This window comes from Condylura cristata, unplaced genomic scaffold, assembly GCF_000260355.1.
Source record: "Condylura cristata isolate star-nosed mole 26May11 unplaced genomic scaffold, ConCri1.0 scaffold00015, whole genome shotgun sequence".
Taxonomy (NCBI): Eukaryota; Metazoa; Chordata; class Mammalia; order Eulipotyphla; family Talpidae; genus Condylura; species Condylura cristata.
Window position 1 is genome coordinate 7,609,368 of NW_004567116.1, and position 14,055 is coordinate 7,623,422.

The 14,055-nt window shown below is 37.8% G+C and overlaps 1 protein-coding gene across 1 annotated transcript; it reads left to right on the top strand.

Annotated features, from left to right (window-relative positions):
* The first annotated feature begins 9,030 nt into the window (after positions 1-9,030).
* On the top strand, positions 9,031-9,978 carry LOC101631893 (olfactory receptor 4C5-like). Its single transcript, XM_004683549.2, has one exon. It carries the CDS (start codon positions 9,031-9,033, stop codon positions 9,976-9,978), a length of 948 nt encoding a protein of 315 aa, XP_004683606.1.
* Positions 9,979-14,055: the final 4,077 nt, after the last annotated feature.

The following is a 14,055-nucleotide window of genomic DNA, read 5'->3' on the forward strand; positions in this document are numbered from 1 at the left end:
TACCACAGTTCTTTTACTAAGGTATGAAATATACTCAGATGTTAATGAGTTTGATAGTCCACTAGATTCTAGAGAACAGAGAGCCAACTAAGTCAGGATGCAGGAAGTCAGTCATTTTACAGGATCACATACATCTTAGCAAAAGGAATCCCACCTGGTTAGAACAAGATCAAGAAAGGTTAAACAGAGTCAGAATGAAAAGTGTCCCTATGTCTGCATTTTCACACAGATTCGCAATCATTGCCTAGGGTTCATTCTTTCCATGCAAATACCATATATATATTTTTTGGGGGGGGGGCAGAATTACAGGTTCTCATGTTATTGTTTGCTGTGGAACTGGAAGGGCTCCAACCACCTTCCTCACTTTATGAGGTAAAAGGTAACACATTGCTCAAGACTCTGCATGTTAGTAAAAGTGGAAATAGAAATCTGCTGTCCTGATGCCATATTTGAATGAGTTTTGCTTTTGAATTCAGTTTTACAGCTGAGCTTTTTATCAACAAAACATTAAAGTTACTCTTTCTCCTCCCTCTTAATCTAACCTATGTTGACACTGTGGTTACACACACTCTGTCTCAGTTCCACCTCAGATTTGCCTTCTTTATTCTCAGTTGCCTCATAATATCTTATCCTATCAGTACAAGGTAGCATTGTTCCCTCTTTTGTTCCTGAAAATCATCAAGTTTAGAGCATTGTTTAAAAAAATGAATGCTGTTCATCAACCAATCCCAGAAGAAACCCTCAGTGACATATCCAGCTACCATCTGCTACTACATTCACACTCAAAAACCTACTATTTAACTCAAAATCCATAAAATAGAAACCTATGCCTGACAAATTATAGATATATTCATGCCATGAGAATAAATATTCTGCAAAACTTCTTAAATCATCTAAAAGTGATCTCCCATCAAATAATGGAAAGTAATGTTTCAATAAATTTAATAGTCACTTCTTTCAGAGAACATGGAAATGTAATAAATTGGATTAAAAACTCAGTGATTCCAGTTAACTTACCATAGTTACCTCTGTAGTTAAAGAGAAGATCCAATGTACTCAGGAGTAAGAATAACACCATGTATAGCAGCCCAAATATCATGTCATGCCATGTGTATTTCACAAGTCCCCACTGACTGAACAATATCAAAGGAAGAATAAAATAACAAAATGATACAAATTTATTCAAATGGATTTAGCAAGCATTTTCCACACCCAATGCCTTGAGAATTCAATTCAAAGGAAAACAGAAAGCTATGATAAAATTGAGCCTCAAAGATAGTTTTGTACCAAGGGGAGTCTTCTTGTCTTCAGCATCAAGCCCTAAAGCTACAAAAAAAAAAGAAAATATCTCTATCACTTAATAACCCCTTCTATTTTTGCTCTTAAAATCAAAAAGCATTTTCTTGAATCTTAGTGCTGAGAGAAGACTGAACTGAGAATGCTAAGGGGCCTGTCTTTCTACTTCAGGCTCTGTTCTCACAGGAATTAATTATCTCTGTTTTTAAAGATTTTTGCCTCAGAAACATATTTAGGGGAATTCATCTATGAATAACACATCTTTACCTGAGCAGGTATCTCCCTGAAATTTAAATTTATACATTATCTACGTTCATGATCTGGAAAACAATGTGATAAAGCACTCCTCCCATAAGCTCTTGAGTATCATGAACTGGGGATATGAAGGACCCTAATGCCATATAAACAATACAGTGCTTTGTTCAGGTTGCACATCCCTGGGGAAATATCCCTACTGACTTAGGTCACCAGAGGTTGAGACACTAACTCAATCTCTCAATTGTACTATAAACACATCAGCCCAGCCCATTCCTGCTCATAGACTGGAAGGCTCAGCATTGTTAAAATGTCTATATTAACTAAAACAATATACATCTTAAATGCAATCCCTATAAAAGTCACAATGATGTTATTCACAGTAATAGAGCGAAAACCATAAAACTAATTTAGAACTACAAAAAAACGCCAATGATAAACCACTATTGAATGAAGGAATAAAAGTTGAAATATCATACTTCCTAACTTCAAACTACATTACAAAGCAATAGTGATCAAAGCAGCATGGTGTTGGAGTTAAAGCAGAAACACAGAACAATGGAATAGAACTAGAGTCCCAAATCAACTCAGGGCCTCCCTGGTGATGCAAGGGGTTAGTTGCAGCACTATGAAGTTGTCTGCAGCCACTGAAGCACAAGTTCGATCCCCAGCCAGGGAGCTACTCACATGCTACAGAAGACCTCTCCTGTCTCTCCCACTACTCCACTCAGCAGAGTATTTCAGTCAATCTGCCTGTTACACTCCCCACTCCGTCTCTGGTGAATCCTCTCACCACCCCCACCCCCCAACACACACACATACACACCTCTGCTCACCACCCCAGCTCAGCACCCCAGCTCTTAAGTGGATAAATAAATCTTAAAAAAAAAAAAAGTCAACCCACACATGCATGAATAACTAATTTATATGCTTACTGCTAGTCAAGGAGCTAAAAGCACAAAATGGAATAAGGATAGTCTCTTTAATAAATGGTGTTGGGAAAACTAGACAGCCAGAGGCAAAAGAAAGGAAACATATAAAAATTAACTCAAAATTAACTTACAGGGCCCTCCCTGGTGGCGCAGCGGGTTAAAGCACAGCACTGAGAATCTAAAAGCTGCTTCCGCATGAGTTTGAGCCCCGCCTGCCCCGGAGGTGACCACATGGTGTGGCAGACCTCTCCTGACCCGCCCGCTGCTCCCCTCAGCAGTGTACTTCGTTGATCTGCCTGTTCTGAACCCCACTCTGTCTCTGGTGAAGCCTCTCACCACCCCTGAGCCTCTGGCCTGTACCCCAGTTCTGTGTGCACAAATAAATAAATCTTTAAAAAAAAATTAACTTACAGACTTGCATATAATACCTAAAACCCTAAGATGCAAAATCCTTACAGAATATCTAGCAAGGTGCACAGATGTTTTGTTGTCATTGTACATTGGTAGTTTGTGCAATTAGGGTAAATAGTTTCACCCCAGAATACTGTATGCCCTGTGAGACTGTCAAGTGGGTATATTATATTCCAAATACTGCTACTTCTGTTATGCCATAGTGCTTCCCATAAACATCCTTGTCTGTTTTCTTTCTGATATAACACCCTTCTAAGTAGTCAGTAAAGCCCAAAGTTCTTTTCCTTCAGTAAAATTTTTTTCAATAGAGGTATTTTCTGAATCTTGTCAACTTTGGGCTCTTTAGCATATTTATTCAACATGTTATCCACAAAACATGTTGTAGCCAGAGAGTACTTATCCCCTGAGGACAATCTGAGTGTATCCACACACACACACACACACACACATAGATATATAAAAAACATAAAAAGGTTTCCTCAGATAATGTCAAATGTATATAATCAACCCCAATTACAATTAGTTTGGCTATTTTGTTTGTTTGTTTGTTTGTTTGTTTGGATATGCCAAAGGACTTTCTACAGAGACTTCTAGTAGCCATTAAGGCTAAAAATGTGAATCCACCGAGTTACCTCAAGCTGGCATTGCTTTCTGTTTGCTAAGATTCTTTATTTGACTGTTGCCTAGTCTACAAAGATATAACCATCAGCATTAGAGCACATAACACTATGACTAGTCAAGGATACCCAGCAGATTCTTCATGTACATCATATATGGTCCACAGGCAACCGCTTAGTCAATACTTGCAGCAACAGTTGCTCTGCTGCTGAACGAAGTCCTTTGTGTGCATGCAGAAAACAATGCTCCCCACATGTTCTCTCACAAAAGAGCTCTCTGGAATATGAGAACCAGAAGACAAAGCAACTTTGGAAATGTCCTATGCGTTCACCTATAAGATGTTTGTAGTGTCACTGAGATGCATCACCATAGATGACGCCAGCTAGAACATTTCTTAAATCCACAAAAACTCATCCTGCGACAAAAAAAAAGGAAGCTCCATCCACTGTTAGTGGGAATGTGGACTGGTCCAGCCCCTATGGAAAACAGTATGAAGCTTTCAAAACACTAAAAACAGATCTACCCTATGATCCAATAATGCCATTCCTAGGTATTAAATTTGAAACTTTTATATTTAAAAAATTAAATTAATTTTTACCCAGACCCTTCAATTACATAACTTCAGGTACATAGCTTCTAGGTACCCTGGACCCACTTTGCTCATGTGGACAATGAGTTCCCCCTCACACATGTTCTTGAATTTACTTTTTTTAAAGATTCATTTTATTTATTTATTTATACATACAAGAACTGGGATGAGAGGATCCACAGAGACAGAGTGGGGAACAGAACAGGCAGGTTGACTGAAATACACCATTGAGGAGAGCAGTGGGCAGGTCAGAAGAGGTCTGCCGCACCATGTGGGTCACCTCCCTGCCTGAGGATTGAATTCATGCTGCAGTGGCTGCAGAGAGCTTCATAGTTCTGAGACTGAACCCCTTGCACCACCAGGAAGGCCCCTGAATTTACATTTTTAATTAATAGCAGAACTTTTCCTGTCTCTACTTACTAGAATGAATTGGACTAACCTAGGAAAAACAAGTATTTCAGAGCTCAAAATATCATTACATCTCCCAATAACAAAAACCTTTTTGAATAAAATCCAACAACAACATCCGATCACCTTGCCAACACTGGGCATGTTTTAGCTGTTTCAGCTGCCTTCTTGGTCCCAATTCCTTTCAAAAGGCATTATTCAGAAAAGAGAGATCATTGCCTGTGACTGTAAAGGTCAGAGAACTATCACACAGGAAAAAATACCCTCTTTAGTCTTGTGATGAGTGTGGCATCAATGCCTATCCTCAATTAAATCACCAGAAAGGACAGTAGTGTCACCATAGTTACTTTAGACTAATCCAGATTCTCATGTATGGCCTGGGGTTGGAACACACTTCCCCCCACATATATGACCACCTGACATCATCTGATTCTCCATAGTCAGAGAAGGACTATTAATTCTTTTATGCTTAAGAAAGAAGGAAGAAGGGAAATAGCTATTCCCATGAGGAGACTCTTCCCTGTCCTAAATTTGAGCCTTCTGCTCAATCTTCACTCTGCTGCATCAAGAAATTTTTAAAACTAAAACTTCTGAGCTAGTGTTCAGGCAGGTCTCCAGCCCTAGGAAAGGATGAGAAGTTGTTCTCCTTGGTGTCACGGCTGCACATGGGAACGGAGAATGCACCTTGCCTGACACAGGTGACAGAATTAAAGCCTCCAAACATCCCCAGCCGATCTGAATCCACACACCCTCTCCAGCAGTCCCAGTGCATGAGGACAGCGTCCAGTGTGCTATAATAACATCAGCTCTCGGGCTTTGTATCAATTTGTATTTAAATCCCAACTCCACCAGATGTTGACTTTTTAATCTTGACCAAAAGATGCTCACAGTGAGCATCAAAATCCTTAAACATAAAAGAGTTATTAGTCCTCTGACTACAGAGAATTAGATGAAATAGAGGAACATGTATACAACGTGTTCAGAATGGATTCGTTCTCAGAACAAATCTCGGACATTTCCTGTGTCTCCTAGAACCTTTCCAGGGCCCTCAAGATCCATCTGTTATCTTCAGCATGACTCAGACCAGTTTCTCCTGCCTGCCTGTGTCTGTTCTTGGGTTATTGCAGTGGGGCTGACCAGCTTTGCCCTGAGTTAGATGCCCTCATAACTGCTACCTGCCTCATAACTCTTTGAGGCCAGTATTTTTAGGGTCCTTTAATTGACTCTGCACCCTTTCTCCCAGGACTAGAACATTCTGTGCCTTATCTCCTGTAGACAGTCATAAAGAGGTTGCTAGCCCAGCCCAGCAAGTGCCCCACCACCCTCTTGGCAACAGATGCCAGCACCACTAGAGGAAAAGGATAAATTGTCTTGAACAAAAGCTGCTAATTCTAATCCTCAGGGAGCTGAAAAGTCTGAACCACACTAACTCCTCACACGTGAGTGAAATCCATTCAAATTTCCCTGAAATCATACTTAAACATGTTGATAAGAACAGACCATGGAAGACTATATAAGGTTAGCTAGCCGTGGACCGCAGAAGCTGCTGGCTGAGCATTTCCAACCCACTTGGATCCTGACTCCCAGCAACAAGAGGAGGTGGCTCCAGGCAGACTGCAGACTGGCTCTTAGAAACATTTGCAATTCCTGCTGTTTCTGATTTCATATGGTTTCTTATTTTTAGGACACTGAACCAGGTTCTATCCCAAATCAGGTAGCTGTCATATATCACCTGGTCATCAAGAAAGATTGGCAAATTTGTAGTGAGGTGGTTGGGAGAGAGATGTCTTCCATCAGCTAGGGCTTTTTCTCCCTTCAATTCGTTTGAAACCTACCACTTTAGAATTCGTCCAACTAAAGAAATTTCTTATCTGACATGGGCTGCTTGTGCCTTTTAGTGACCTAAAAGGCAAAAGTAAAACCAACTAATGAACATAGCAGCATTTTGAAAGATTCTCTTGGCAGTCCTTTATAAGTCACTAAGCGAAAAAAGGAAATATTGTCCCTAAGATAAAAATGAATGAACCTGCAAAGTAGCAGTTGGTGACAGGTCAGTGACTACAACATGTGGATGGAGTGCTGTCCAAGTAAGACTCTGTGATGCACTGAATCTGCTACTTCTTTGCCACCTGCATTCAGAAAGGTAGGTTCAAACGGTGGTGTCTCACAGTTTTTTCTCAAGGTGAGAAGGTTCTTTGATTCACAGATGTAAACATGTGTTTCTATTGTCACAGATGGGTATGAGCAATGAACAGCATATTTAGCGTAAACAAGAAAAGCAGACACTCAAGATGTTCTAAAACAAGACACGAGATAAAACCATCAAATTCCCTTTGCTAAATTATTTTACTGATGATAAAGTAATACACTCTGTATGTAGAAAAATTAGATGAGAAAAATTTTTAAAGATTACAAAAGAATGAACTCAATATTCAAACAAGCACTATTAATCTTTAGTGGATTTTTTTCAGATACTTTTCTGAATGTGTTTGTGTGTGTGTGTATGTATTTAGACAAATTAGATCAATTTTATAGTCTGTGTTTTCCACTCAATATAATATTGGAAGAATCTTTCTACCTCTTAATCCTTCTTGCAAAGAACTTCAATATCTGCCTAATGTTTTGTAACTATAATTTATTTAATTATCCTTTATGTAAACATTTACTTTTTCACCGTCTTAAAAAAAGTCATGAAATACATTCTTATCATTTTTGTCCATTTTTTTTTATCTAGATTAGATCCCTAAGTACAAAGTATAGTGGACAAAGCAACATGACCATTTATAAAGCCCTAATTACATAGTCAAATGGCTACCAGAATATTCTGTACACACATTCAATGGCACTGAGTAATACTGCACTCACAAATCTTTGCCAACTTGCCAATTTTAACGTATTTTACTAATGGTTTGTGAAAGAGAATTTTTAGATTTTGTTCTTTGCCCTTATATCTAAAATGGTGTGAGCAGACCTTCTATAATAATGGTTCCCTGCTATACTTGATGCAAGTGTTATTCTAGTTTGTTCCATCACTATGTGGAACATATTGAAGTCATTAGCTTTGCCCTGTATTTTAGAAACTTAGATTTTGTTTAAAATGTTCTTCCCTTAATATATCCACATGTTAGGTATATTGCTTTCTTTGTTTTCCTGTTTTTGATGATGACTTTAATAATTAATACTTGAATTTTTGTAGGCATTTTTGTTTGTTTTTTTCTTGCGGGGTGGGGTTGATGATGCCCTTAAAAGACTATTTTAAACAACATTTAGCCAGTTGTTGAAAAACCCTTTACGAATTACATAATAATCATTATGTAATTATTACCTCTTAATTATTATTTTAACCCAATGTCATTTTAAATTTGCTTATGCTTGTTTCTTATTGAGCATATCAGTGTTGTTTGTATTTTTAAAATACCAAAAAAGCTATTGACATCATTTATTGTTAATATTTTTATGCTGCCTGATGTAGTAATTTCTTCATTCAATATGTTCTGAAAATAACTAGTTTTCTTACCTCCTGCAGAGGTAAGAAATACTTAGTTCTTTCATTTCTCTTTTTTTCTTTCTTAATTTTATATCTTTTTTTTTCTTTTTTCTTCTTTCCTAATATATCAATCGGAATGAAATAATATGTATTTTTGTTCTTTCTTAATATTATTATCAATCAAGTATTTCAAGAATTAAATATGGGTTTTTTATTCTCTTCATCAAGAAGTTAGAAACTCTAAAGAGCAATAAGTTTCACTTTTAGGATAAAATGTCAAAATGCTAGACTTCAACTCCTCCATATTATTTGTTATTTTTTCTGTTTTATATATAATAAAGTTGAAGTGCAGTAAACAATATCACATGGCTGCTAATTAGAGAAAACAGAATGAAAAAATAGTTAGCTCCTTACCTTACAAGCATCTGCTTTCTAAATATATCCTGGGAATTTTTCAGTCTTCCTTATCTAGAGTTCTAATTTGAAGTCAGAAACCTAAATATGACAGAAGTTCTCCAAATAATAAATTCTAAATTTCTAAAATTCTGAAGTTTCAAATAAATCTGGGGAATGTGGCAGTGTGCACCCTCCTGCTTATAATCCCTTCAGAGTATTTATCATCCTTCTTTGATGATGTTCTTAGACAGTTCTGCTGAATATAGTAAACTCACAATCCTAATTGCCATGTGTATCTTTCTGGAGCCTGAAATTTCACTCAGTACAGTGAACAAACTCTACAGCTGATATCATCAGCACAAGTGACTAGATGAGAGATGAGGGGAGAGAGTTAGTGTGTACTAATGAGTATGTGTGTGTGCAGATGCATCTGTGTGAAACAGAGGAAAAGGATGGTGTTCATTATGTGGCTAATATTATGACCCAACTTTAGGTCTTTGCTGTACCTGCTGGGGTTTCCATCTGTCTTGCAGAAAATAAAGCCAACACATTCTTTGCTTGAGCAAACGGTACCTGCTACAATTGCAATCCCTGTACTACTCACAGACAATCAAGCATCCCAATGCCAAGCTGGCTTCATGGAACAAATGAACAACGTGACGGAGTTCATCCTACTTGGTCTGACACAGAACCCAGATGTTCAGAAACTTCTGTTTGTGGTGTTTACTGTCATCTACTTCCTCACTCTGGCAGGCAACCTCATGATTGTAGTAACAATTAACAGCAGCCCATCCCTGGGCTCCCCCATGTATTTTTTTCTATCATTCTTGTCCTTCATAGATGGCTGCTGCTCTTCTACCATGGCTCCCAAAATGATATTTGATTTCCTTGCAAAAAAGAAAACTATTTCCTTCCACGGGTGCATGACTCAGCTCTTTGCAGAGCATTTCTTTGGAGGTGTTGAGATCATCCTGCTCACAGTGATGGCCTATGACCGCTACATGGCCATCTGCAAGCCCCTGCACTACTTGATCACCATGAACAGACGAGTCTGTGGCCTCCTGGTGGCCATGGCCTGGGCAGGCGGATTTCTTCATGCTCTCATTCAAATTCTTTTTATACTCTGGTTGCCCTTCTGTGGTCCAAATGTCATTGACCATTTCATCTGCGATCTTTTTCCTCTGCTAAAGCTCTCCTGCACAGACACTCATATCTTTGGGCTGTTCGTTGCTGCCAACAGTGGGCTAATGTGCATGCTCATTTTTTCTATTCTCATCACTTCTTATGTCTTCATCCTTTGCTCCCTAAGAACCCACAGCACCGATGGAAAGTGGAAGGCTCTCTCCACCTGTGCTTCACATGTTACTGTCGTCACCCTTTTCTTTGTGCCCTGTATATTTGTGTACCTTCGACCCATGGTCACCTTCCCCATTGATAAAGCAGTGGCTGTGTTTTATACAGTGATAACACCCATGTTAAATCCAATAATCTATACTCTCAGAAACACAGAGGTGAAAAACGCCATGAGGAAGCTCTGGAGCCAAGGAGTAATCTTGGCTAATAGTTCATGTGAGAAGAAAAGCTAAAAGCAAAATCATGAATTCATATAGAAGGATGACTTGACTAGTAGCAAGGATAATGATCTCAATGTAAGAGAATGTGACACTAAGTATAACTTGCTCCTTTGCATTCCAGATCTCTAGTGGTTCCTCTTTCATAAAGTATCAATGCTTGATTAAATGATAGTTTCTCCCACCTGTATACATTTACAAATTACTAATCAAAGGGGCAAAGTTAATTAAAATAAAAATGTTATAATGTATGGAAAATCTGATTTTAAATATTCAGTAGAAAAGTTCTCCATAAAACTTCTAGTTTGGCTATCTAATCAGTAGACCAAGTAATTAAAATATTAATAAAAAGGCATGGAAGCTCAGTATTTTGTTGAAAATACATAGCCTTAATCTAACTACTATAGTCAAGGTACATTTAATATTCTGAGAGCTAGAGATAACCAGGAATGAATGGGTTTGTGGCAGGAGAGTCATTAAGGCAGGACACTAAACATTAAAACTGTTGTGCTGCACAATGGTGACTCCAGGAGACACAATTTGTGTTCTAATCTGGGGTCATCCCAAAATAAATCATTTCCCTGACCAAAGGTAAGAAGGTATAGCAAAACATTCCAAGTACAAACTCATAGCTTACCTTTATATACTGTGTGAAAAAAAAACAAACTGTAAAGTGTGAAAAAATGTTTGCAAACCATTTAACCAAATCAAGTTAATAGCAAAAAATTATAAAGAACTTGCAAAACTCTAACAAAAATTAGTCAATTTTTTTAATGAACAAAGGACTTGAATCTGTTGGTGATGTTTATACAACAATGTCAATATACTTACTATCACTAATTATATATGTAAAAGGGTTAAAATGATCAATTTTGCTATGTTTACTTCTCCACATAAAATATGTCATGAGAAAGACAAAGTTAAGTTGGCAGAAAAGATGCAAAACTAGCTGATTAACATAGAGATGAAGAGAGTGTTTCCCTTTCGGGTTCAGAAGTGTTCTAAGGTAACATCTAAGAAGAAAGAGAGGTGGTTCTGAGAGGAATTGTAGTCAGCTCTTCATCATCTCAGAAGCTGAGGAAGAAAAGATTATGGTTGAGTCTCCTTTCTGTAGTTTTTCTATTCTCTAGTACTTGCTTAAGTGTGATTTCTCTCAGTGACTACTGTAAGAAAGCACAGTACTTAACTCTAATCTTAATGATCCCCTTTTTGTAGGGTAGAAAGAAAAGTTGTATTTCTCAGAATGCGTCATGAGAATCTTGTCACTTAGCTGATCACCCTAAAGGAAATTGATATGTCCATGATTTTAAATTATTCTATATTTGGTAGCAGAGAATCCTGTAACTTAAGCACCTTCAGTCATTAGTAGCATAGTCATAATTTACGGGATAATGTGACACAAAACTTGAGGACTGACACCTCCAGTTTCTGGCCAACCAGACCACCAAAAGCAGGCCTGCTTTCAGAGAGAAATGTATTTATTCTCTGAACTCTGACTTATGCAAAAAGCCACTCTAAAACTACTCCAAGGTCACCAACATAAACATAAGCTACTGGGGCCCTCCCTGATGCTACAAAGGGTTAAAGAGCAGCTCAGTGAGGCGCTCCACAGCCACTGTAGCACAAGTTCGATCTCTGTCCAGGAAGGTGGCCCACATGGTGAGACAGACCTGTCCTGATCCACCTGCTGCTCTCCTCACAGTATATTTTGATTAATCTGCCTATTCTGTTCCTCAGTCTGTCTGGAGTGAATCCTCTCACCCTCCATACCTCTGAGCTATACCCCAGTTCTTGTATGCATAAATAAATAAATCTTAAAAAAAAAAAAACATAAGCTACCAGGCCCTATAATAAACTGTTCAATGTACTCCACCCAACTCTCATCCTAAACTATTTCCAGAGACAGATGTTTAGCCAAAGCTCAACTGCATGCCTAATGCTGGCCGCTAATGATGTTTGTTGGTGCCAGATGATAAATGTAGATGGAAGACCTTAGTTGATGCTTCCGCAAGATTACACTGAGCCAATTACTAACCCTCTGAGGGCCATAGAGGTCAGTGCATTCCCAAACACTGCATGTTGTGAAAGGCTATTTAAATATTTTCCCAGAGTAAATGGAGAATGATTACAAAGGATTTAAGTAAACAACAAAAAGATGAAGATTTGCTTGGGAGACACAACTCTCTTTAGTGTGGGTGAGAAGTAAAGTTTAAGCCAGGAATAAAAGGAGCTCTCTCCACATTTTTCAATGGCTTTGTGGAAAGCCAAATTTGGGGAGAATTGATTAGAGAAAATAGTGACTAAACAAATGTTTTTGATGTAATTTTATACATATTTTAGTTCCATATAGTAGCTTTTCCTGATTTGAAACATTTTTCATTGTTTCCATTTTAATTTGAATTGAATATCGTTCTGACTGGAAAAGAAAATGTTTTTAAAATGAGCTTAAACTTTCATAGGAAAGTACAAAACTGAGTTAAAAAATAATATCCTAGACCTGCCAATTCATCTTCTGAGCAAATCCCTGCTGATCAGAATAGACTAAACAGTCCAAGGCTGGGAAAGTAGTCTGGAGAGGTAAGAATTCCAGAGTTCCACTATTAGTTCATGGGTTTCATTTGTAGCTCTGTGACCTCTGTCCAGAGGAGAAGCAAGCAGTGACTGTTCTCAGTCGAAAGCCCAGGAATCTACCTTCAACTAGACCCAGGTCAGTGACAGTAAAATCTTTGTTCACAAATCCGATGCTGATTAACTTAATTTAATCATTTTATTTTTGCTGAATCATTTTTTGTGTCTCTAGTCTGTGAAAGGTTACTTTTTCTCTAGAAAGAAATTTGCATGCAATATCATGAAAATATCAATAGAAAGAAAGCATTACCTTTAATGTTGCCAGAAGAGAGGCTACTAAACACTATTAAATAGCACAATGAGTATTTATATCTTATTAAATAGACTAAGTCATAGATTTGTTTGCTGTGATTTCAAATTCTTTCTCCTTTTCATCTCAACCGACTAAAATTATAATTGGTGGGAACAAATGTACCAAGAATGATTAACCACACAGACAGCCTATAAAGGTCATGGAGAAAGGACTGAGATTTTCTGAAAATGAAGACAGTCATAAAGCTGACTTCTCAGTCCAGAAGTTTTGGATAAATACATATATATATATATATATATACATATATGCAAATATGTTTTTGGCAGGGATTCTAATCATAAAGGAGAAGCAGAGGTAGGGGAAGGAAAATGTATTATGATGTTTTATAACTGTATGAACTAACTCTTGAAAATCCCAGTGCAAATCATGCCCAAAAACACCCTCTTATATGTGTTCAGTATTTCTACTCGTTAACAAAGAACACTTTTCAAGTCCATCTAAACTGATTAAACTTTGATTTAAAAATTGATTTGCCAAAAGGGAGAATTACATTATCTCAGGAAACCCTGACATTTCTGTCTTCCCAATAAAAAACTCAGGGACATTTCAAAACTCATTTAACTTCAATTACAATGAGAGTAGGGCTATATACATAAAATCCGAAGTATTATGCAGTATGTGCTGAGAGATTATTTGCACAGAAAATTCACTTAAGAAATAGAGTGGGCCCTCCCTGGTGGCGCAGTGGGTTAAAGCACTGCACTAAGAAGCTAAAGCCACTTCCACATGAGTTCCATCCCCGCCTGCCCTGGAGGTGATCCATATGGTGCAGCGGACCTCTCCTGACCAGCCCACCACTCCCCTCAGCAGTGTATTTCATCAATCTGCCTATTCTGCTCCCCACTCTGTCTCTGGTGAAGCCTCTCACTGCCCCTACACCTCTGGCGTGTACCCCAGTTCTGTATACACAAATAAATCCTTTAAAAAAAGAAAGAAAGAAAGAAATAGAGAGTGGAGGGAAGTCATTGAACCACTTATACCAGTTCACATCAAAAGGTACTGAAAGAATGAAATGAAAGACTCATGTTGATCTAGATACAACATTCAGGTCATTGAGTGAAAGTTCTGATAACCGCTATATGATAAACATTCCTTGGAATTTTAAATGAAAAAATATTCCATCTACATCCAGTCTTTATATATATATATAT